General features: G+C 40.8%; 2 protein-coding genes across 3 annotated transcripts; one reads left to right on the top strand and one right to left on the bottom strand.

Moving 5' to 3' along the window:
* Window positions 1–350: 350 nt before the first annotated feature.
* cyth2 (cytohesin 2) lies at window positions 351–17,917 on the top strand. The gene is made up of 12 exons (XM_085366495.1): window positions 351–520; window positions 4,473–4,623; window positions 5,729–5,795; window positions 5,881–5,999; window positions 6,082–6,162; window positions 6,390–6,502; window positions 9,341–9,489; window positions 9,577–9,688; window positions 10,703–10,779; window positions 12,956–13,027; window positions 13,118–13,272; window positions 13,426–17,917. Exons 1-12 carry the CDS (start codon window positions 454–456, stop codon window positions 13,511–13,513), a joined length of 1,251 nt encoding a protein of 416 aa, XP_085222621.1. The 5' UTR covers window positions 351–453; the 3' UTR covers window positions 13,514–17,917.
* A 1,233-nt stretch (window positions 17,918–19,150) lies between these two features.
* Window positions 19,151–23,406, bottom strand: LOC146622971 (neuronal pentraxin-2). Of its 2 annotated transcripts, none has more exons than XM_085365574.1 (5): window positions 22,747–23,406; window positions 21,551–21,983; window positions 21,208–21,464; window positions 19,670–19,849; window positions 19,151–19,360 (listed from the first exon to the last, which is right to left on the bottom strand). In XM_085365574.1, the coding sequence occupies exons 1-5, from the start codon at window positions 23,404–23,406 to the stop codon at window positions 19,151–19,153; spliced, it is 1,740 nt and encodes a 579-aa protein (XP_085221700.1). The 2 variants fall into 2 exon arrangements, with proteins under 2 accessions (XP_085221700.1, XP_085221701.1); XM_085365575.1 differs by having other exon boundaries at window positions 21,208–21,461.
* Between the last annotated feature and the right edge of the window lie 405 nt (window positions 23,407–23,811).

The following is a 23,811-nucleotide window of genomic DNA, read 5'->3' as shown; positions in this document are numbered from 1 at the left end:
ATATATTGGACAAAGGATTTTGAATTTGGAGCTGCCAGGCAGGAGGAAAAGAGGAAGACTAGAGAGATTCATTAATGTAGTGAAGAAGGATGCAGAGGGTTGGAGTTACAGAGGAGGATGCTAGAGGTAGGTGAAGAGAAAGAAAGCAGCTGAAAGAAGCAGAAGACTTATTCTAGAAATAAATCGGTGAAATTATTTGTAGGTCAGCTTCCAACCAGTAGGGTTTGTTGTGCTTTAATGCCAATTTAATCATTTAAAAATAGCTTTAAATGCGAGGCATCTTATTTTGAAAAACAGCTGACCGGAAGATTACCACTTTAAATGTCAGACACTACTTCCGGTGTCGCCACCTCCTTTGTCTCCGGCCCAAAATTTCGACACCAGTGGTTCTTTTTTTTCTCCCGTTTAGTTTTGAGGATATATTTATATATATCCCTATTTTTTTGACATTGAATGACATTCGATTCTGAACTATTTATGCCTAAAAGTAAAGCGCCAAAAATGGATGACCTGGACTACAGTAAGTAGCTATTCGCACAGGGTATCTATCGCTAGCCAACTGTGGCTAACAGTCTAGCTTTAGTTTATTAGCGCAGGTGAGAACTCAAGAACTCATATAGCATTTAAATGGAAATAAAATACCACGGAAAAAGGGTGAGAATATTTTGTAGAGGTATGGGTGTACATCTTTACAATATTACAGTTTAAACTAGCTTAGGAAATGTATTATCTTTGCATGTGGCCATTTAAATTGGTCGTTTCGGTGAGTGATAAAAGCTAACTTTTTAGCTAACCACGGTGGATTGATTTATAAAACCCTAACTAGCTTTTAGGCTACACAAAGGCTCTAAATAATGATGCACTTTGTTGAAAACACCAACTTCTTTAGGTAGTTAGTGTAGTGGATGCTGTTGTGTGGATCACGGCTTTGATCCAGGCTGTGGGCGTGGTGGTGGTGCACAGCAGCCGCTTGCTTTGCAGAGTAACACTGCTGCTTTGACCTCTAGGTCAACGTTTTCTGCAGTAAACCCTGCTCAGATAAATGCTGTTTTCCTAATAATATTATTTTTAATGGAGTTTACAGAGGTATTGATTTAGTCCGAGGCTGTAGATTGTGGTACTGCGTTTATGTTTATGTCATATAGCAGGTGATTAAATTGATGTTTTCACTTTAATATAATGTCTAGCACAGTGATAAAATACAGTTAAGAAAACCTCAGACATTATCCCTCTAAAAGTCATACATTTAAGTGACTTCATCTCTAAAATATGCATATATGCAACATACATGTACGTATGTTTAATAGCACTATCTGTTTCATTAGCACTGACTTTAATTTGAATATCTACAGTGTTGTGAAAAAGTCACAAGAACCCCTTAATTTTTTTAAAGCCACTTAACCCTGATACATAAATCTTTCAAGCATAAAAGTCATCTAACATAAGGCATGAACTAGTGTTACCTACACATAACATAACAAATTACTCAGAAAATAGCCAATTTTAATTTAGCAAAAACACATTATTATTTAATTTCTTTAGTTCAATTAGTTGATCCATCTACTGTTCACTCAAGCCCGGTCTGAGTGGAAGGATGGCTGTCAAGAAGCCATTCATAAGCAAGGGAAATGGACAGAAAAGGCTGAGGCATAAGAATAGTTATTCTTCCAGTATAGGAAGAATATTTATAGCATACATATATACAAGAACTGGACTAAAAATAAATGACAACATGTCTTATGGAGTAATGAATCCAAATTAGAAATTTTTGAATTAAATCATTAATATGTACAGAGGTAGTCAGGAGAAAGGCACAACAGTAAGTGTCTACAGCTGTACATCTGTAAAACCAGATGGAGGCTTTGTTATGGTTTGTCGCTGCATTTCAGCAGGTAGTGTTGGGGATCTTGTCAAAACTGATGAAATTGTGATTGTGGAAAAGTATCAGATTTTGATCCATCGTACAATAATATCTGGAAAATTACCAGTACCATCTGGCAACAGCTTGATTGTTCGACATTACAATGATCCCGAACACGCTGTCAGTGTAATAAGAGCATACCTGGATAGAAAACAAAACATAGCAGGACACTCAGTCATGGATTGGCCTCTCAAGAGTCCCAACCTCCTCATTAATGAAGCGGAGAATGTAACAAAAGGCGGCCAACATCCAAGAAGAGCTGTGAGTGTCCTTCAAGAAGGCTGGAGAATTACTCCCGAAGACCACTTAAAGAAATGAAAAGAAAGCTGCCTAACAGTTCAGGCTGGTTTGAAGAATAAAGGTGGTTGTAACAAATAACCACTTTCAAGCCCGTGAGAATTGTACAAACTCCCTTTGACGTGCATACTTTATTTCAATTTATGTTTTTACATGTTTCAGTAAATCTATTTCTCAATCTACTGACAAAATGAAGGGTGACTCAAGGCTTTTTACACAGTACTTTATGTCTGAACTGGGTGCAAAAAGACTGCTTATCGGAAGGTTATCATGTTCAGTTTTATGTGAAACTGTTTTATCACTATCATGTCTTAACTTTATTTTCATTTTGGTGCCTGTAATTTGTTGTGCTGTTAAGTTGTAATCATTTTATGGAGGTTTATAAAATATTTAACACTGCCTATGAAAACAGCTTCAGCAAACACTGAAGATTATTGGCTTCATAACATTTAAATTTATTGCAGGAATGTTGTTATTTAGTTGGCCCTTATTGAAATGAGTTAGTTGTATAAACAGACTTATAGTTTAACGTAACCGTGGCATTCGGAAACTAGACCTGCATTATTAGTAAGTCACTTTTTGTCCATGTTTTTGTCCAGCCATTGAAAGATTATGGTTTTGGCAAATGGTTTTAAACCTTGAAGACAACAACTGGGCACTCGTGCTCACTATTGAGGTTTTCGGCTGTCACCAGGATTGGAAATTTAATATTTATACAAATATCTATATATGATATTTTTTAAATGTCAGACATGCAGGACATCAAAATGCACAGACTTCGATTATGTCAAACAACACGGACTTATTGCCACGAGTATAAGCGAGCCAGTCATATTTCCTGGGAAGTTGTGCCTCAGTGGGAAATCTACACTGTAATCTATGGCGTAACCGTGAACCCCTCTGAACACTGCATTATAACCCAACTTGCACCTCCCTAGAAATGTATCTACATGTCGGGTCAGCGCAGCCTGGAGTGCTCGCTATTGGCCTGGTTTGCGCTGTGGATTTGTCATGTGCATTTCCACATACTTTTTTGCGGCAGTTATTGATTTAATCAGTGAGAGAATAACCATCATCGCCTCAATATATGAAGAGTAATAATGGCATCAATATAAGGACTCACAAATGTCAGCAAATTTCTTAATGGGCAAGAGAAGAGGTGAGTTAAAATAGAGGGGTAGATATGATTGCCTCTGGGGAAAAAAACTGACCACAACAATAAGCAGAGACCCAAAAAACTCCCAGCATTTTAATTGTTTCTATCGGCTTACACTGCATGTAAAACACTGGAACATGATCACATGGTAATTAATGCATAGGTACCACAGACAAGGATGCTGGCAATAATATCAACCGCTTACATAGGTCACTTTGTCGGCTTTGCAAAGATTCCCCGCAGAAGTCTAAGTCAGGCCGTATGTGCTAATGTAGTTTAAGTCCGTATATTATCCAGGTGCTAATATTTAACACATTTTATATGCATTGGAAATATATTATACTTCTTCATAATGCAGAAGTCAAGTCTTGATTCCTGGTCTAGCTTTAGAGGTTTGATTCTGGCCACATCCTGAATTTTTAAAGTGAGTATTAAAGCGAGATGGTCATTCAGTGTGATGCTTACTTCTTGTGGATTTATACAGTTTTTATTTCACTCAAATAAAAAATGGCACTTCTCGCATAGGGTTTTGCTTTTTTTAAGTAGCCATTTTTAAAAACTGCAGAGAAACGTACTTCAGCTAAAAATAAATCTTTTTGTTTAAAAAATGGCCACAATAACAGGAAAATGCATGAACTTCTAAGTTTGTCTAAATTATAGGCAGTGCAGTGGTGCTTATGTTTGTAGTTGCCCCTAATGGAAAACCCTGTTTGTATATCACAGTGTATTGCTATGAACCGAGTATAGATAGGAGTACTACTGAAAATAATTTAAAGTGACCACACCAAATGTACAAAAGTACATTCACTTTTTAGTGGCAGCCAAAATCTCAGATGAGTCAGCTCATCACCCTGAAAATTGTGTAATTACATAGGTTGATGCTCCAATTAATATCCAAGACTATTTTTTTTTTTTTTTTCTCTTTAATTAACCAAGCTTTTAACTAATCAGTGCTTTACCAGGGACAGTGTTAATGCTGTCGTACATCATATTTATGCCACTGTTGGAGACAGCGTTTGATTGGGATTGTTCGGGCACAGTTACCACCTTCTATATATGGAGCAGTAGCTGACTCATTCTTCTTCTTTTCCCTTACAGTCCCAGTAGACCTGAGCCCAGAGGAGCGTTCTGAGCTGGAGGACATCCGTAGGAGGAAGGGCGTCCTGCTGCAGGAGATCCAGAGGCTCAGAGAGGAGTTACGAGAGGCAATTTTAGAGGTAGAGGGACTGGAGACAAGCACAGAGGGCAGGTAATAAGAAAACCCACATCAGTTACTCTAAAAAACAAAACAAAGAGGAAGTGATATAAAATAATAATACAATAGAAAATGCTTTTGGAGTAACAAATCACTTCTGTTGTATATATGCTTAAATGAGAAATTTCATTTTCTGTGATTCATACTGTTAAAACCGTGGAAGCTTATATTAAACATGGCCTAAATTTCTGACTATGAACAAAGCAGTTCCACTCACCTGCTGTCAAACCAGATGGTGGAGGAGCTAAAAGGTTGCACCATGTCCCAGTTTAACCCCTAACTCCAACCTTAAACTGAATATGTGTCTTTTGTCCTGTCTCCCTCCTCTCACCCACAACTGGTTGTAGCTGATGGCTGCTCCTTTCTAGTCCTGGTTCTGCCAGAGGAGTTTTCCTGTTAAAAGGGAGTTTTCCTTCCCCCTGTTGACAAGTGCTTGCTCACAGGGGTTGTTGTGACTGATGAGGTTTTCTCATTATAGAGTTTTTACCTTACCTTAAGTTAGCCTTAAACAGCTTAAGGATAATGTTGTTTTGGTTTGGACTCTATAAATGAAAATGATTTTAGCTTATTTATGCTGTTGGGATATGTGATTATTGCCCTTTGAAAACAATTCTACCAATTCTTGGCAAATGAAGAACAAAAAAGGCATTTTTACTTACACATGAAGATGTTAGTCTTTTTATAAAACAAAATATCTCAGATTCACGGGGTTAAGATAATTATGCATTGTTTTGAACTGTGACTCCTGCAAAGCTACTCGTGTAGAATCTAAGAATAAAAACAGGGAGCTGAAAATGTGTATGTGTCCACTCTGCCTGGGGTAATATTCTTTAATAGTAATTCTGTTTTAGTGAATAAATGGAGTAATTGTTTGCCTTTTAATTTTCTACACATAGCTTTTCTAGGTGAATGTCAAGATTTTGCATTGATGTAAACCTCATGTTCTTGGTGTATTGAAGAAGAATGTTGGTGTTTATAAGTTGACAGTCTTGGTACTTGGTGATAGCTTTCATGGAGGTTTGTCAGGATTCATTTTTATCAGAACCTTTGATTTGATCACAGAAGTTAATTATTGCCAACACGTTTATCTTCTCTGCAGTAAAACTCTACAGAAAAGTAGGCATGTGGCAATGGGAAGGAAGAAATTCAACATGGATCCTAAAAAGGTAATACCTCAAATATTCAAACGGGTGCTGAATGTTTCTCCTCTAGATTCCTTGGATTGTGACTGACTCGTTCTTCTCTCTGCAGGGCATTGCATTTCTGGTGGAGAATGAGCTGCTCAGACACACTCCAGAGGACATTGCTCAGTTCTTATACAAAGGAGAGGGCCTCAACAAGACGGCTATAGGAGATTACCTCGGAGAAAGGTGCAAGGCGTTGACATTTCTTCTGTCCCTTATCTCTTGTTTTTTTAATCAGCCATGTATAACTGACCTCTATGATTTGCAGAGATGACTTCAACATCAAAGTCTTGCAGGCTTTCGTTGACCTCCATGAGTTTACTGATCTCAACCTCGTCCAGGCCCTCAGGTAATCTCTGTCTACTGTGGATTTTTTTGTGTGTTGTTGAAAAAATAGCTTCAATTGTATCAGGCATCCTCTGGTGAGCAGCCTAGTCAACAGTGGAAAATCCCACTCTCGCTCTTACCTGAGGATGCAGATGGAAAAAGGTTATGAAACAGAGCGGCAGCGACTATTTAGCACAGGGTTTTTTTTTCCCCTCTGATTTGACCTAAACCTTGACCTGTTTTCTGCAGACAGTTCCTGTGGAGTTTCCGTTTGCCTGGTGAAGCTCAGAAGATCGACAGAATGATGGAAGCCTTTGCTCAGAGATACTGCCACTGCAACCCCGGTGTCTTCCAGAGCACTGGTAAAATAAACACACAGTCGCACTGCAGTTCAAGTAGAATAGGTGATACTGAAAGCTTGTCTTAAATCAATTGTTCACTTACGGTGTGAGTGAACAATTGTTGTTTTTGAGTTCTTTGAATTCCTGTCAGTGCAGTCGAAACGGAAAGTAGTGGCCTTCCAGAATATGTGCACTCATGCAAACAGTTTCTGTCTTACGAGAAATGACCTGATATGCCAGCCCACAGTCTTCACTGCTCATTCAGGCCACTTCACGCCTGACAGTAGCGCTGAAGAGTTAGCAAAACATTTAAACCCAAATTAGCTGACGAGTTCAAACCTAAATACGCTATATGTATTTTTTGCAGTTACAAAGTGCTTTACATAAAATAATATAAGACTAGGGATGGGTATCGTTTAGGTTTTATCCGATACCGGTGCCAAATCGGTACTTTTGAAACGGTGCCGGTGCTCAAACGGTGCTCAAACCGGTGCTTAAAGAATGGAGAACACAAAATTGGTCCGAAAACCTCTCATGTTCAACTGTTTTTTTTTTTTGTAAAAAGATATCAATGTTAGCCTTTTCTGCAGCTATGGGGCCTATATGGTATCACTCTTGGTTGGAAGCAGTGCTTAAACAATGGAAAAAACACAAACTTTGTCCAAAAACCTCTCATGTTAAAACTGTTTTCCACTTTTTCTTTGGTTATTTTAGCCTTTTTGGCCAGGGTGAAGGGAGTATCTGCCATCAAACAAGAAGACAGCCGCATGTAGCTATGATGATGTTTGCTAGTTCACCTTACATGCATTAATGTAATAACGTGGTTAGCCTACTCAACGTAAATTACACACGAACAACATTAAGCTACTCAGGCAGAGAAGAACGGCTGCTGCTGCATCATCATCCGTCATCATTTCTGCTACACTGGCAGGGCTAGGGGCCAGGACTCTCCTCTTCGGGTTCTTGGGGGATGTTGCTAACTCCGGGTCCGATAACAGGCACCACACCCGCAGTAGATGTGCTCGGTGTGAGGTCTCGCAGCAAGCTATCAAATACGGCGCATTTTTCGGCTTTTAAAAAAACCGCTATGCGTCGCCAGGTGTTTCATCGATTTGAGGTGTTACTTCCTTTGACAGTATCACAGTATCAGCTTAAAGCACTTGTTGCTGCTGAGTTTGCATCTTTTGCTGTGAAGTGCAGCCAGACTTTTAAACGCTTCGCCTTGGGCATTTTTAATCTGTAGCTCTGCTCTAAAAGAACGTACGTAGCTGGACCCGCCTACTATCCTCGGAAACGTAAAATGATTGGCGAGAATTCAAAGTGTATGACATCTCAGGAAAAAAAAGCACCGAAATGTGCGCTGCTTTTCGGTCTGGTTATTACCGTTTATCTCAGAACCGGTGCCATCATGGCACCGGACACCGGTACCCATCCCTATATAAGACAATAAAAATACAGAAAAATGTAACTTATGAAAAACTGAATAATACGTAAAACATGCCAAACTATTTACCGATGGAAACCCTTGGAGCAACCCTTTATGCTTTTTCCTGAAATGAGTGCTTTCTGTCATATTTCTGCCCCGCTTAAAGAACAGTGACTCGGTTTGCATCAGAAGTAAATGAGGCTGGTCGCTAGGGCTGCCACAAACGATTATTTTGATAGTCGACTAGTCACCGATTATTTATGCGATTAGTCGACTAATCAGATCATCATCCACTGGACGTAAAACTACAGCTTATTGCACCAGCAGCATATGCTCTTATATAACTATCATTAGCTTACAGCTTTAAGCTTTTAAGGTGCTAACTAAAAATAAAGACAAGATGATAGTTTATTCAATTTTAATGAAATTTGCAGATTGTTTCGGTGAAGTTTAATAAACTCCTTGCTATCTAAAATATAACAGGACAACGGAGTATATTCTCGAGCATCTCACACTTCTGATAATCAGCTGTCTGCTTGACGTTTATTCAGCTGTGTAAAAACTATAACTTTAATCTCAGACAAACCGATTTACTCAGGAACAAATAAAATACTAAAAAAAAAAAAAAAAAAAAAAGCCAAACAACAACATTTTTAATTTATCTAAGTGACTCATATATATTTAACCTGAGTAGCGAAAGACGGCGGTGGGTTTGAAAACAATTTGCCGGGAGTCCGGTGTTCTCACGGCGCTAGTGACCTAGCCCCCGGCTAGCTATCGAGCTAGTGGGTAACAGACGTCTCCGAAAACGTCGGAGCGCTTTTGAAAATATGTGGTGTCCTGATAAACTGAGCCGATATTTGAGGTTTACACAGCGACATTCTCGGCTGAAAATATGTTAAACGTTTATTTTGTGACCCAGAAAGAATAATAAGAGTAATATTAAAACTAACTAGCTGCCGCCATTGTTGGAAACTGAGCTGGGCCGCGCTATGAATTCTGGGACACAGCTGCTTCTTCTTCTTCTTCTTCGGGGTTTAACGGCAGCTGGCATCCTTGTACATGCAGTGCTGCCATCTTCTGTTTCAGTCCGTTATTACACTCTTAAATCCTGCTACTTATTCCTGCGTCTTTTGGGATCTTACAAAGCTTCAAACGACGCGTCGACTATTAAATCAGTCGTCGACGATTTTGATAGTCGACGTAATCGTGACTAGTCGACAAATCGTGGCAGCCCTACTGGTCGCCACCTATGCAATCACCCTTGGAAAAACCCAGGAACTATTTAAAATGTTGTCATACCTCATCTTTACTGATATACACCGAGGTGTCAAAACTTGGTATTAAGGGGCTAATAGTTAAGAGCAATGGAGTAAGAAAAAACCTACTCTGTAGATACCTTGAATGTAAACATATGTCTCTCCTGTTCACAGACACATGTTACGTGCTTTCTTTTGCCATAATTATGCTGAACACGAGCCTCCACAATCCTAACGTGAGAGACAAACCTGGAGTGGACCGCTTCATCTCGATGAACCGAGGGATCAATGAGGGGGGAGACCTACCAGAGGAGCTGCTCAGAGTACGATCAACCCAGCACTGCTTTTCTTTGTAGATGCAGACAGATGTTTATTCTCTGTTCTTATGTTTCTCTTATTTGTTTCTTCAGAATCTCTATGAAAGCATTAAGAACGAGCCCTTCAAGATCCCGGAAGATGACGGCAATGACCTGACACACACCTTCTTCAACCCTGACAGAGAGGGCTGGCTTCTTAAGCTCGGTACGGTGTTTATGCTGTGATGGGGAGCACTGCTCTTCATCACTGTCTCTGTGTGTGTGTGTGCTTTTAAAATGTCAGGAGAAGGGTCATTATAGTTAACCAAAAACTAAAACTAGATGTAAATAAAATAAAAAATAAAACTGAGAAGAAGAAAAATGAAAACTATTTTGTGAACTTGCAAAAAAGACTAAATTAAATGAAAATATAGAGGAAATATCCTGAGTTATAGTATTTGCTAATTTTCCTGATGAGACTTTGATGGGCATGTTTATTAGATGTCTACAAGACTGTAAGTTAACTGCTTTTAAAAAGTTCTATTTTATTGTAATACCTGTACTTATGTTCCTAAATCTTACCTCTGGCATACAATATCCATCCTATAATACTTAAAAAGACTAAAACTAACACTGAAACTAATAAAGACTAAACTGGAAACTCAACAGAATTAAAAACAAAAACTAAACAAAATAAAATGAAAACTAATTACAAAAGAATAAACTACAGTGACTCTGGTCAGGAGTGTTATTAATACTGTACGCTACTGTACTCTCTGCTAAGGCTTTGTGCTGTGATAAACTTTTCTCTTTGCCTCCAATAATCAGTTCAGTGTTGTGGCATAAAAAAAATTGCCATAGCATGATGGTGAAAAAGAAGACTCACTTTCTTGTGTTATGGCAGCCTTAAAATCTGATTGTTTTCTTTTGCATGGCGGGGCTTGTCATCTGTGTGTCACTAATATGATCTCCTTTTCTTCCTCCTCCTCTGTCTCTGTTTTGTCTTCTGTCTTCCTCCAAATCCTCCCTTTCCTTTTTTTCCCCTCTCCTTCTTCACTGCGATTTCCATCCTCTACTGCCGCTGCTTGTTTTCTCAGGAGGTATGTACTGACAGAGTTATTCAAAAAGTTGTAGACATCGATTAGCCACGTAGATTTCTGTAGATTGTAGAAGTAATACACACAGAGCTAGTTTTCCTCTCTTGCCATTCATCATCATCATCAATGTTTTTGTGTTTCAGGGGGAAGGGTGAAAACCTGGAAACGTCGATGGTTCATTCTCACAGATAACTGCCTTTATTACTTTGAATATACCACAGTAAGTCTCTCTGTCTTCATTCAGCGTCTCAGTGGAGGTAAACTCTGCAAACACGTCTGGGTTTCCGGTGTTTATTATAGTCTGGGTAGTATTGACCGGTCATGCTGGAACCATAGATAATATAAAAGATGGATCTATCCTCCATGACATCACTCAGTGGTTTTTAAATTCTGATTCAGTCTCCAGCTGGACTTTTTTGACCTTACCATCTTGGTCTGTTTGGATATAACTGTTCAATGGCTAACGAGCGATTACCCAGCAATCCTCGGAAAAATCCTCCTGCCTTTGGGTGTTTTCACCTTTACTGTTTAGTCCATTAAAATTGTTCACTGCTTTACTGTGTCTGAACCAAAACAGCTGCACCCTTTAGAGGAGCTAATCTTTGTCCAGTTCTAAACAAGCTCATGATTTGTGCTCGATCTGATCCAACTGTGAGGTGTATGCAAGCTTGAGCTAAACATATTCCTCTAGCCAGGTATGCTTTGCATTCTGAGCATTACAGACGTGCAGAGTAAATGAAACTGTGACAACTAGAACTCAACACCTACTACTTATGTTTACTTTTGTTGCTCCTACTCCAGTTACATTTGGTTTGTAGTGACACGTTTTGATTTGTTTTCTGTTTGAGGCTACGTCCACATCGTTTTCTCTCCATTTTGGCCTCCCGTCCACACTGAGACGGTGTTTTTGCTGATGGAAAACACAACATTTTGAAAACACTGTCGAAAACGCATACGTTTCAAAACGGTGCTTTCGCGTTGCAGTGTGGACAGCGAAAACGGAGACTTTCTAAAATGATGATACATGTTAGTCATATGATGCAGTCATGTGACCAATTAAACAGAGATAGCGGAGGGCATTCTACAGCAATTGTTTTGTTTGCTCTCAATTTTGACAGCCCTATTAAAGATTAATATCAGTCTGTACATGCTCCAGATAGCTTTTCTTCAAATTCTTTAACTCTCACTCGCTTTTGCAACTTTGTACTTTTGTGTTACTCGCAGCAACAACTCCACCTCATTGTTAGTCCATTTAAAAAGCTCTGTGCTTTTCTTCGAATGTTTCAAAGAGCCGGAAGGTAAATAAGCGGCTGACAGAAATAAGGCAGGTCGAATCTTCTTGCGTTTCACGCATGCGCAGTACTGGAACATAAGCGTTTTCAGGCGTTTCAATGTGGATGCGCAACTCTGTGAAAACCACTGAAAACGCTAGCATGGACGCAGAGCGTTTTCAGACAAAAACACAGTTTTCAAATCTATCCGAGCTAGTGTGGACGTAGCCGGAGATGAAAGCAAACCCCTGGTAGATTAAAGTCAGAGGTTACAAATCAGCTGATCAGTTGAGAGTAAACAAACTAAAAGTGTGAAAACATCCTTAGAATGAACAAAATTTACAAAATGTACTTGAGGTTTTATTCATTATGACCCTAAATAAGTGACTAAGCCCATAAAGTCACTTGGAAGGTTTTTGGTGAAGTCACAGAGCAATGAAGTTCTTTCCTAAGGTTTCTCATCATATGTCATGCACACATTGCTCATGTGCTGTCTCTGATATTAGACATGACAGTGGCTGGCAGTGATTCCCGGAGGTTGCTGGGTTTCGCTGGGTGAAATCCGTTCCGTTACTTGAACTCTTGCAATCAATTTTCCAGTGACTGCAATCGACTTCCAACAACCGATCGGAAAACAGTCAATTTTTTTCCTCACGACCGGTGAGGGCCATGGATCCTTTTCTAGGCCTGTGTGATTGTTTAAAATAAAATGAGAGGTAGATGTAACCGGTTGTCTTGACTTGGATTTCCATTCGCTACCCCAGAAACTCAAATAATAATAATCACTGTGAGAAGCTAACTTCTCAGACTAATGGCTTCGAGATTGCAGTGAATGTGACACACTTGTTTTAGTGAGGCAAAAAGGATTTTGTGATCAGTTGATTTTTGAAAACTGCAAAACTTAAAATGTATTTGTGAGTGAAGGAAGAGCGTGTTGCTTTGCTTGAAGCTTGCTGAGCCACAAAGTTAAAAAGTAGTACAGAAATAAAGATGTACGAAGGCTACTCTAAGAAAAAAAAGACACGAGTCATTTTAAAGGTTTTTTTTGTCATATTGATTCAAATCATCATAAAACACAAAATAATACCCACAAATATTTATTAACTCGTGTTTTTTTATTTACAGGATAAAGAGCCACGAGGTATCATTCCCTTGGAAAACCTTAGCATTCGAGAAGTAGAAGACCCAAGGAAACCTGTAAGTGGCTGTTTTTGCTAAACAGTGTGATGAGCAGTATTTTGCTTGAAACTTTCAAAACATTTTTATCTCCTTTTTTTTTTCTAACAGAACTGCTTTGAGCTGTACATCCCCAACAACCGTGGTCAGCTGATTAAGGCGTGTAAGACGGAGGCTGATGGGCGAGTAGTGGAAGGAAACCACATGGTGTACCGCATCTCTGCTCCCACACCTGAGGAGAAGGACGAGTGGATCCACAGCATCAAGTATGTAAATGAAAAATGTCAAAGAAAACACGGTTAGTGATGGAACAGCAGGAAATTCTGACCAAAAACTTCATATTCTCCTGTTTGGGAGAATTTATTTCCTTTTTAGTACTTTCTGTTGGGTAAAAGTTAAAGTATTTTTCATCTCCTCAGATCTGCCGTTAGTGTGGATCCCTTCTACGAGATGCTTGCTGCCAGGAAGAAACGTATATCACTTAAGAAGAAAGAGGAGCAGCCATAGATCACGCCCTTCGCTCTCTCCCTGTCTTCCTCAGCTCCTTCATCCCTGCTCCTTACAACTCGTTCATAAGTTTTGATAACCCCTCCTTCCTTATCCCTAATAGCCGTCTCTTCCTTTTCTGAGGACTCTGCCTTGCTGCCCTATCTGCCAGACTTTTGAAAAGCCACATTCAGAGTGAGAAACTCACCCTGTGTGGCTGCCTCTTATCTTGGTTCTTACACTACTGCTGTTACACACTACAGGCGTGTGTTAGACCATATTCACACCAGTGCTGATCATCTCTAAAACAACTTTTTTGGCCTTTAAGCCACACTCATTATACTTGGTAATGAGGGACCTGGAAAAGCTAAGATTAGATAAGTCTGCACCTCACAGGAACTAAAAGGTTCCTTTATGCTGCTGGTTGTCTGCGTTACTAAACATCTGCGAACATTTGGGACGTTTGATGTTTTCATTGGAACTACTCACACAAAGTCTTGGAATCCGGCACTTTTCTCATGTGAATTTGAGCTTTAGGGTTTAAATTCAGTAAGTAACAAATAATGACTCACTGCTTTGTGACTGGCTTGAACTTTCAGACAGTAAGGCCGGATTTAGACTTCTGCAGGGAATCTAGGTAGAGCCTACGGCATAACCCACGTAAGCAGCTGACATTGTTAGCGGCATTTACGCTTCCGTAACATGTGGCTGTGTCCCAGTGTTTTATATGCTGCTGGGTCCCCACTCTTTGCTGCCATCAGTCTTTTTGTTTTTATTAGGGGTAAACATATTTGTCCTTGTAGCTTTTCCACTTCAATGTACATTCCCTCATGCCCATGTCGATAGTTTCAGTAATTTCTTATTACTGCATCGACCCAATGTGTAGTTACATTTGTAGGGAGGTCCACGTCAGGTTACGCTGTAGGGTTACACATGGGTTTGCAGTAAGGGCGTAGCTACAGCGCAGATTTCCCACTGAAGCATAAGTCCCCAGTATCACCACCAGTATCATTAAGCAAAGATCTTTTTGGGGGAGGGGGGTATAATAATGCTCGCGCGACTTGATTTAGGCCTTCTCTCTGCTGATCTTGTCCATTTTTGTGAGTCTTGCAGTTGCATTTCATCACATAGACCCCCTACAAATAGCAGCGAGTTGTTCAGCATAAACACTCTAGGCTGACTTGAGCCCCTGCCTATGCCTGTTGGAAATTTTTCTTTTTTGGCACATGTAGTGGATTTTTGGGAGGTGATATGAAGACGCAGGTGTGGATCCAAAACCAATGAAACAAACATCTGTCAGAGATTCGTCTGCATTAGTGTGAATGTGGTCTTTTTCAGGTTAGAAGTCCTCTGAACCTAAACGAGACATTGCCTTTCTTGATTGTGCATACCCTACACCAGGTGTGGGCAACGCCAGGCCGCGAGGGCCGGTGTCCCTGCAGGTTTTAGATGTGTCCTTGAACCAACACAGCTGATTTAAATGGCTAAATTAGCTCCTCAACATGTCCTGAAGTTCTCCAGAGGCCTGGTAACGAACTAATCATGTGATTCAGGTGTGTTGACCCATAGTGAGATCTAAAACCTGCAGGACACCGGCCCTCAAGGCCTGGAATTGCCCACCCCTGCCCTAGACAAAATGTGAATTCATGACACAAACACTAATACGTCTAACGTTGAGTTAGTGGAGTGAGGATGGAAACGAGTGATTTCAGATGACTAACTTGTTCTCATTGCTTCCTGTAGTACTTGTAACAGTTTTACATTACTACTCGACCACATTTGGGTACTGTAGACACGTCATTACTGTACATTAGCACAATATTTATATTTCCAGGTTACTGTTGATCATGAAGTACGGTCGAGTTGAGACGAACATAAGCAGACAGCTGCGCGGTTAAGCTCACTTAGACAATATATAAATGTTCTTTAGCATGTTTCTCTAACATGTTTGAGCAATAGAGTAGAAAATCATAGTACCAGTTTGGAGGCTTGTTAACAAATCCTTTATACCACTGACACTGAGCAGTTAGCATCATGTTCTCGCAGATGTAACGTTAATAGCATGCCACACATCATTTTCAACACTACAAGACAAACATGTCTGACGTCAAACTGTTAGAGTCGGGTCTGTCCGCTATAGTGAGTTTTAAGGAATCACAAAGGCAGCTCATTACAATGTACACTTTTTGTAAATAGATGTTAGCATATTTGTTTACTATGCGCATAGAAATGATTTAATTTATTCTTTTGTTTTGTTTTTTTGTATGAGCTACTGTTTTACTGCATGTCGATAAACTGAGGCGTCGGTCGTAGGTCTGATGCGTCACTGATCATGCTAGTGCACTGGTTTGAGAAGTGTTAGTGTTTCCTGTTGACTTGGAGAAGATTTAAAATGGAAGATTGTTAATGCAAAAGTTTCTGACCCCATTCAGTTGTACCTTCTTTTGAGAGAATGAAGTTTTGTAGTCTGATTTAACTGTAACCACACACTACATTATTTTATTTATTGCTGAGTAAATCAGACCCAGTAAAGCACAAGCAGAGATTCGGTCTTAGGCTTCGGTTGTTACACGATCGAGTCCAGATGAAGTGTGAAGGAGCCGTTTGCAAACCGAAGCTACCGAAGACTACAGCGATTTAAAATGAAGAGAAACGAGACGAGAAACACTTCGAAATATCACATAGAAACATTTATATATAAAGAATAAGACTTTTAGATTTGTTTCCCGTCGTCGATCTTAATCTAGTAGTTTAAAGAATTGGCGCTTTAGATGGCAGAGAATATGTTTGTTAACTGCACTTTATCGATGTTAGCATTTTGGAAAACAGTACTCTAAAGCAGGGGTGTCAAACTCCAGTCCTCCAGATGTTTTGAAACTTTTACATGTATCCCTGTTGCAACACATCTGGAAAAAAATTAGTAGGTCATTAGCAAGACTATAACTTGACTGCATGCTGAGGTGGCAACCCCTAACCCTTCCTCAAGTAAATTTAAATAAATGTTAAGTGTTTGGGAAAAATGTACTTCTAGAAGTACTTTTATTGTACCATGTTCATTCACTCATGAGCTGCTGTAACATGAATCACAAGGCTGAACTGCCACCTTAGCATGCAGTCAACTTCTATAGTCTTGCTAATGACCTACTAATTTTATTCAGGTATGTTGCAGCAGGGATGCATGCAAACGTTTCAGGACACCGGCCCTCGAGGACTGGAGTTTGACACCCCTGCTCTAAAGGAGTGTCTGCACAGGAAGCAATTCAGAGATTATAGAAAGTGAACGACATTCAGCGATTTCAAGGGTGTTTAAAAACAAACAAACAACAAAAATAAAATAAAAACAGGTGAAGCAAAGCAGATCCAGAGGAAAAACCTTTCTTTCCTGAACTGAACTGAAGCTGCCAGTGAGAGCGCAGGATACCGGTGATTGACATAGAGGGTTACTCAGGATTGGGGCCACATTTCCAGTGATGTGAATGCTGTACCGGTCTGCTGTGGAGAGAGGGCTGATTGTAAAGTGAAGGTGTCTCAGGATACGCTGGGGAGTTATCTCTTTACGCTAGCTGAGGAACGCCTCGGTGTTCTCCTCGATCAGCTGAAGGTGGTGACTGGGGAGAGGGAGGGATGTTTGGGTGTCTCTGCTACAACGTCTGAAACTTGGACCTGAGATAAATGATGGATTGATCGGTGGTTGGGTTACTCAGGCAACCAAATCCCAGATGTTCACTGGTCGGCTTCAAAGAGGTGCGACAAGCATATCGTTCCCTGTTTTTACTGCGAGGTTGAATGTTAGTCACCGCTATCCTGCAGCGTGGAAAGACTCATCTGGGATCCGCCCACTTTGCATCATCAGCGTGTTTGCTTATTTTTAATTTTTCCCTGGCCATAGTCGGGTGAAGTCGTTGAATGTCACTAACTTTCTGTGGTTTATGATCGTCACGTCGCTGCGAATCGCTTCCTGCGTAGACGCAGCTTAATAGGCTGAAGTGTGTCAATACATCACCTCATCAGTTCCAGCTGTAGCAGCAAATGTTGATCATGTTGCTTTAAGCTGAACGGGGTCTTCCCTTTTATGATTCACCCTCCAGGGTGTCACTTTATCTTTCATGTTTGTGCTTCTTGTTCATCACAGAGACTCTCTGTAGGCCTTCACTTTCTGGGTATTCTTGAAATGCAAAGTTGCCAAAAAATAATATTTTCATTCATATTGCAAGAATGAACACTAAAGTGAACTGAATGAAGCTGGACCACTGTTTCTGATTCCTTTCACCCCGGAGCCGCCACCTTCAAAAAACGTGTTTATTTTGTATTTATTTATTTTTGTTTACTGTGAGGTGAAGATGGATAGATCATCTGTAAATGTAGCAAAAAGGAAAACCGTGATACATTGGTGCCAGTAAACTACTGTGTAACAATAAAAGGTAAATGGAGATGAGCGGTTGTTGTGCTTTTTGTTTTTCTGAGATATTGATTGAGATTTAAATTTGTTTTAAAAGATATCTGCGCTAAATTTCATTTGAATTTTATTCATTTTTCTCTGATTTAACCTGGAAAAAGGACTACGGAACAATTTAATCTGAAATGATCACACAACAAAGTAGCAAAACAAAAACATACATTTATACAAATATAAAATCATCACTGTTATTGCAAGTCAAACAGCGATAATGTGAGGTCTGCCAGACTTAGTGTTTCACATATCTTGGAAAAATGACAGTGATGGAGCGTGAACACTGATCAGGGCTATGCAAACTGCTGAGTACCATTTGTAGTCGCTGCATTAACAAATGAAAAATGAGACACTTAAACTGTCACACTTTTATTTAAACACTTTTTCAATGACAAACACAATGGGAAAATTCTAACATTGCTAAAAAAAAACAAATTACTGTACAAAGATAAATATACAATCAAGGCCAGATTCACAAATTCACAGTGCAGCCGACATCAAAAGTTACAAACTAATTCAGTGAGGAATGGGATTTGCAATGAGAAGATATAAAAGTTTGGGTGAAACGGTATAATCAGCATTTTCAAAGAAGCCCTTTTGTGGTACAAAACTGAGGCAAGAGTCCATGTATTAACTGTAAAACACTTCCTGTCTCACAGGATCTTCAGCATTTCTCTCAAAATCCAACATGGACCTATCTATGATACACAGATTCATAAAATTAGAAAAGATCAACACAAAGTTTAACCTGAAGTCTACATTTCTTTGGTGAAGTAGCTGTATGTTTCATGGAAACCTTTAAAAAGAGAATCCAGAGCAGGAAAAAAATTCTATGACTTTCATTCAAACTAACAACTTACAATTTGTCACCACAGCAGACCCCGTGTAAGGCCTGCAAAGATTAGCACACACCAACTTTATTTTGTCTTATTAACAATATGGCAATATGTCACATACAGCACTTGTCCGTTTAAATAAAATACTAACTCGTGGGTACAACAAATAATGGCCTACAGCCACAGAGTCCCTACACGTTACCTGTGAAAAAAGATTTATCACCATGTTTCCTTTCATTGTTCATTTATTTATAGAAAATTTACTGATTGAGTTCAAAGGGAAGGCATTGGCTCTGAGTGGTTATCTTAATCCTCCTTCAGTCCCCGTAGCTTCTCTTCATAAATGTTCTCAGACCATCAGGGTAACGACCTTCAGTGACAGGGGTCAAAGGGGTATCTGGCGACGCCTCCGTGAAGCTCCACCTCCGTGTCGGACCAGGCGATGATGTCACCTCTGAGGTGGCTGCCACATGAGGCCAGGCTGTAGATGTCGCTGGCGCTCAGGACGTGTGACCACATGTGCAGGTCCGACATCTCGCCCACAAATGACTGAGTGGCATCAAAGCGCCCTCCGAGAGTGTCCTGAAGAGGAGACGCACGACAACGATCAATACCTGATTATTATCATCTTCATCGATCAGAGACACGTGATGAACATCTGATGTTTCTCACTAACATATAGAAGATTATGTGAAATCTCCTGTGTATAATATAACAGAGTCACTGATGAGGTCAGATGTTTTTATGAAGGTAAGTCTGCAGTATATTGGAGCCTCAACATGAGCACACATACAGGCATTTAATACTGGGAAGAGTCCTAAATGGCTTGGATATTAACTCTGGACATAATATTTGCCTCTATCTCTGGAGTAAAGCTCGCGTTGACTTTACCTGCTCCTGTCCCAGGATGAAGACCCCTCCAGCTTTAATGGGGTGCCAAGCTGAGAGATTCGCCCCAGACCCCCGCTTCACCCCGTCCTGGTAGGCCTCCCACTGTCCGTCCCGTGTGGTCCAAGTCACACACACATGGTGCCACTTCCCATCACTCAGAGACAGGGGCAGAGTGGCTGCCTGTGGAGGGGATGTGGAAAACGAATGTAAACATGTTCTAAGGATATATGATTTCAATTCAGAAACACTTTGTTAACAGATAGTAACAATTACTTTTAACTTCCTCCACACCAGGGTAAAAAAAAAAAAGAGCATGTCACTGCCCCCTTGTGGTTAGGTTTGGTCATAAGCGTGTTGTGTCAACAGGAGAGTTCAGCAGACTGGGTGTGCCATTTTTAATTTTCATTAACATTTTAAATTCAGTTAAAAAAGTTTTCAATCTCCTCTGGTTTCTTTGTTTGTTTTTCTCTAATGCCCAGTGCATGCAGAGCCACTGCTGAAGACCGAAGAGCAAAATCCAGGCCTGAAAAATGAAGCCAGCAGTGAAGTGCCAAAAACTGCAGTTCTTCTGGTGGCCACTAGAGGCTGTCTTCAAAAGCAAGTCGAACTAAAAACAATGTTCACAGCCTAAAACTATCTTTTTATTGTGTGTGTGAGCCAGCTGTGCAGTGGGTGATTGTATAAAACTCCTGGAGTTTTAGAGCTATGTATATATAGGTTCTTTGATTGACAGATTTGCAAACCAGGCAGCTTTAGCAGGTTCCTGCTTCGTGTTTGCTAAATGGAGTCACTGAACTGAAAAATACTGTTGACTTCTGTGTGGTACAATATGTCCAGCTTGTTTGTTTGTTGTTTTTTCAGTAAAACTCTGGTATTTCATTATCCCCGGATCCCCCAGTCTACATGTCAAGTTACCTCCAATGCATCCGTCCCAGTGTGAGTGAATGTTAGGTGAAGTGCTTAGGCTTAGAAAAAAGTACCAATGGCTGAATAGGGCTTGTATTAAGAAATTACTCAAATTAAGTAAAAAAAACACTACACGAGTACCTTATATGTATAAAGAAGTATAAATCAAGCATTAGTAGTTAATAAAAGTACATTTTTACAAATAACTTGACTTTGATCACCAAAGTTAATCTGATGTATTTGGGTGACTTGTTCAGGTTTGATTGACAATGACTAAAAAACCCAGCAAAGATATCAGATCAGGCAGATTTTGATTCAAATGCTGATAAACTAACAATATTTCAGTTATGAATGCTTTCAATTCATTTTGATTAGTCTTTTTAAATATTACATTTGAAATATTTTAATTTTTAAGTATGTATTAGTATATTATTTTAAATTTTAGATTTTCATTATTTATAATAGAATTCATTTATTACATTTCATAATATTTTAGATTAACTGCTTTGATTTTTGGCATAGACTTTAACCATCCTAATAGCGGCCTTGTTTATTGTATTGTTCAAGTTGAAGTTCTCTTAAACTGACAACGATCCAGACACAGAGGGGAGCTCGTGGTTCTTCTCGCTCACCTTATCATCGATCAGCAGCTCTATGGGATTGTTCCCCCACTCGATGAGCACCAGCTCATTGGCCTGTCCAGGTGCAGAGTAAGAAAAAGGTGTCCCCAGTCCGGGTCCCACTCCTGCCTTTATCCAAAGACACAAAGTCAGAGCGAAGATCTCCTGCAGCAGTGTCCTCTTCACCCGCCCGTACATGTAGTTGGTCCTCATAGGGAAGCTGATCTGGAACGCATCAGGACTTTTTGATTTCTTCCTGCTGGAACCTGCTTAAAGAAACATAACAACATTCACCAGCTGACCAAACAATCAGACCTGAGCGTGGTTTAAAAAGCAGTTTTGCTGAACAGCGTACCGGAGAGGTGCAGCTGATTGAGCATCGTTTCCAGCTTATTTGAGTGGAAACCGGTCCGCGGCCCTGGTGCTCTGTATCCCGTGTGTGGAAGGTAACTGTGATTGTCTGCTTCATTGTCGTGGTGATCACCACCGTCATCATCATCATGGTCCCCGTCTGCATCATGATGGTCATCATTATGGCCGTCATCATGGTGTTCCGTGTGGCCGCCATCGCTGTCAATGTGACCGTTTCGATGTCCATCGTCATGGCGGTCGTCTTTGTGGTCACCGGCGTGATGCTCTCTGTCGTCTCCGTGGCTGCTGTCATCATCGTGGTGGTCCGGGCCACCGTGGCCGTCAGTGTGATGGTGCAGTTGCTGCTCTAGTGCGTCGATCTTCCTCTGCAGCAACTCCTTCAGAGAGCTGGAGTATGTGATGGATGTGTTCCTCTTCTGCAGAGAGAGGTGGAAACACGCAGGTGAAGCGCATTATTAAGGCACAATGTAACACCTCTGCTTTTTGTGTCTCGCTCAATCTTTTTAAAAGACTGGTGTCTATTTATTTATTTCTTCTGCAGATATTTGTGTAATGTCAAACAAAGCAGCCAGTTGTGCTGCTGATCGGTCCCCCTCACATTCATTGTGCTACTCTGTGTCTGTTTCCCTTCCTCTCAGGTAATCTGGGCTTTAGTTGTGGTGCGTGCCCTGATCATGAGTCTGTCAAGAGAGATCACGATAATTACTGCCAATCTTAGACCCCCTCGCAAATGCGCCACAGCTCCTGACACCTGTCTGTGATCACAACAGATGGAAAACACAGCACATAAGGGCAGGTACCCAAACAGACTTCAAAACACTCAAATATCCTCGAGGTCTTTAAATGTGCCCGGTCAATCCACTGCCTCGCTGACGTCCACCCCTGAGCTTGTTGCTGGTCCTTGGAGCCCACTGAAGGACATTAGAGTGGCTCTCTTGAGTGTGAGTGGCTTTATGCGATTAAGTTGCTCCTTTATCTAAAGTACTTAGTGGGTGTACCGCTTTAAGGCTTCCAGTGATGCAACCAATGTCCAAACAAAGGAAAATCACATGTGGGAACGTCACAAGCTTCCCTCTACCTCATCAGCTGAGTTATATCTACTTAAACGGCTTAGATACAGGCTTTCTTCCTTTCAACAGTTTAAAAAAGTTTTAAAAGTTCTGTCTCCCTCATGCTCACCTGCAGGTTGTCCAGCCTCTCCTTCAGCGCCTGTAGCATCCTCTCCATCTGCTCTGGCGACGATGCGACGTCCCCTGGTGTCACATGTTTATCCTTCCCGTGGTTGTTGCCACTGTGCCCTCCGTCAAATCGTTGCCCTCCCACCGAGGGGTAGTGTGGCGAGTCTGGTATGAGGTTGCTGTTTCCATGGTGACCCTGCTGGTTGCTATAGTGCCCATTGTCAGCATATGAGTGATGGCTGGCCGCCCCAGCGTGATGCAGGTGTGAAGAGTCGTGGGGTGAAGCATCCCGTCCGAAGCCTTCGCACAGAGTGAGCTTGGCCGTGAGCTCCCGAATCGTCTCTCTTTGGTCCAGGATGATCTCCTTCTGCTGGACAAGGCTCTCCCTAAGGTGGAGGATGGTGGCTTTGGCCTCTTCGCTCGCGCCACACCAGCCAGCAGGAGGTGCACTTTGATGGCCTGGTCCGCTTGGACCTGATGTAGGGAAGCAGGAAGGGTCTGCGTCCACGGGAACAGGGGTGCACACAAAGCGTGGGTGGGCTCCAAAGTCATAGTCAGACCCTGAGCTGGCACATGCCGGCCAGAGGAGGAATGAAAGTAAAGAAAAGACAAAGGGAGCAAGGAACAGCTGCACAGATGGCGAGTTCCTCATCATCTCCATTCAGAGTTTGTACAGACAAAGAAGCTTGGCTTTGCTTCAAAATGTGTGATGCCACCTGAAGTAAAGGTTGTGCTGACTTCTTTGCTGATGTGAAGGATGCATCAGGGAGCAAAACAACAAATCTCCATCCCCAAAATATCAACTCAGCTGTGAGGAACTCAGTCGCATGTGAGTGTGAGTTTGTTTTCTTGTGGATTGTGGTCTCTCTTCTCCTCACTGAAGAATAGAAGAAACCTGCAAAACAAAACAAAGGATTTTAGTTAACGCTCTTTTAATAGAATCCATTGATTCTTTTATTGTAAAATGAAGCTAAAAGGTCCAGAAGAATCCTTATATATTAGTAATTGAGTTTTAGGATATTGTCAGATTTAGATAAAAGTGTCTCTTTTTAGCTTTTTGTTCTTC

The sequence above is a fragment of the Diplotaxodon limnothrissa genome, linkage group LG11 (genome assembly GCF_057381915.1).
Source record: "Diplotaxodon limnothrissa isolate DT_005_m linkage group LG11, D_limnothrissa_male_GT1.1, whole genome shotgun sequence".
Lineage (NCBI taxonomy): Eukaryota > Metazoa > Chordata > Actinopteri > Cichliformes > Cichlidae > Diplotaxodon > Diplotaxodon limnothrissa.
Note: the sequence above shows the minus strand (reverse complement) of the source record. Positions and strands in the feature narration are given on the sequence as shown.

Excerpts from the sequence above, each read along its gene's own strand:
- cyth2 (XM_085366495.1), top strand. The coding sequence starts at position 454 with ATGACATTCGATTCTGAACTATTTATGCCTAAAAGTAAAGCGCCAAAA. Across the intron at positions 6,000-6,081 it reads GGAGATTACCTCGGAGAAAG|AGATGACTTCAACATCAAAG; the intron begins GTGCAAGGCGTT and ends TATGATTTGCAG. Across the intron at positions 9,490-9,576 it reads TACCAGAGGAGCTGCTCAGA|AATCTCTATGAAAGCATTAA; the intron begins GTACGATCAACC and ends TTGTTTCTTCAG.
- LOC146622971 (XM_085365574.1), bottom strand. The coding sequence starts at position 23,406 with ATGGAGATGATGAGGAACTCGCCATCTGTGCAGCTGTTCCTTGCTCCC. Across the intron at positions 21,984-22,746 it reads AGAGGCTGGACAACCTGCAG|AAGAGGAACACATCCATCAC; the intron begins GTGAGCATGAGG and ends CTCTCTCTGCAG. Across the intron at positions 21,465-21,550 it reads CAATCAGCTGCACCTCTCCG|CAGGTTCCAGCAGGAAGAAA; the intron begins GTACGCTGTTCA and ends TGTTTCTTTAAG.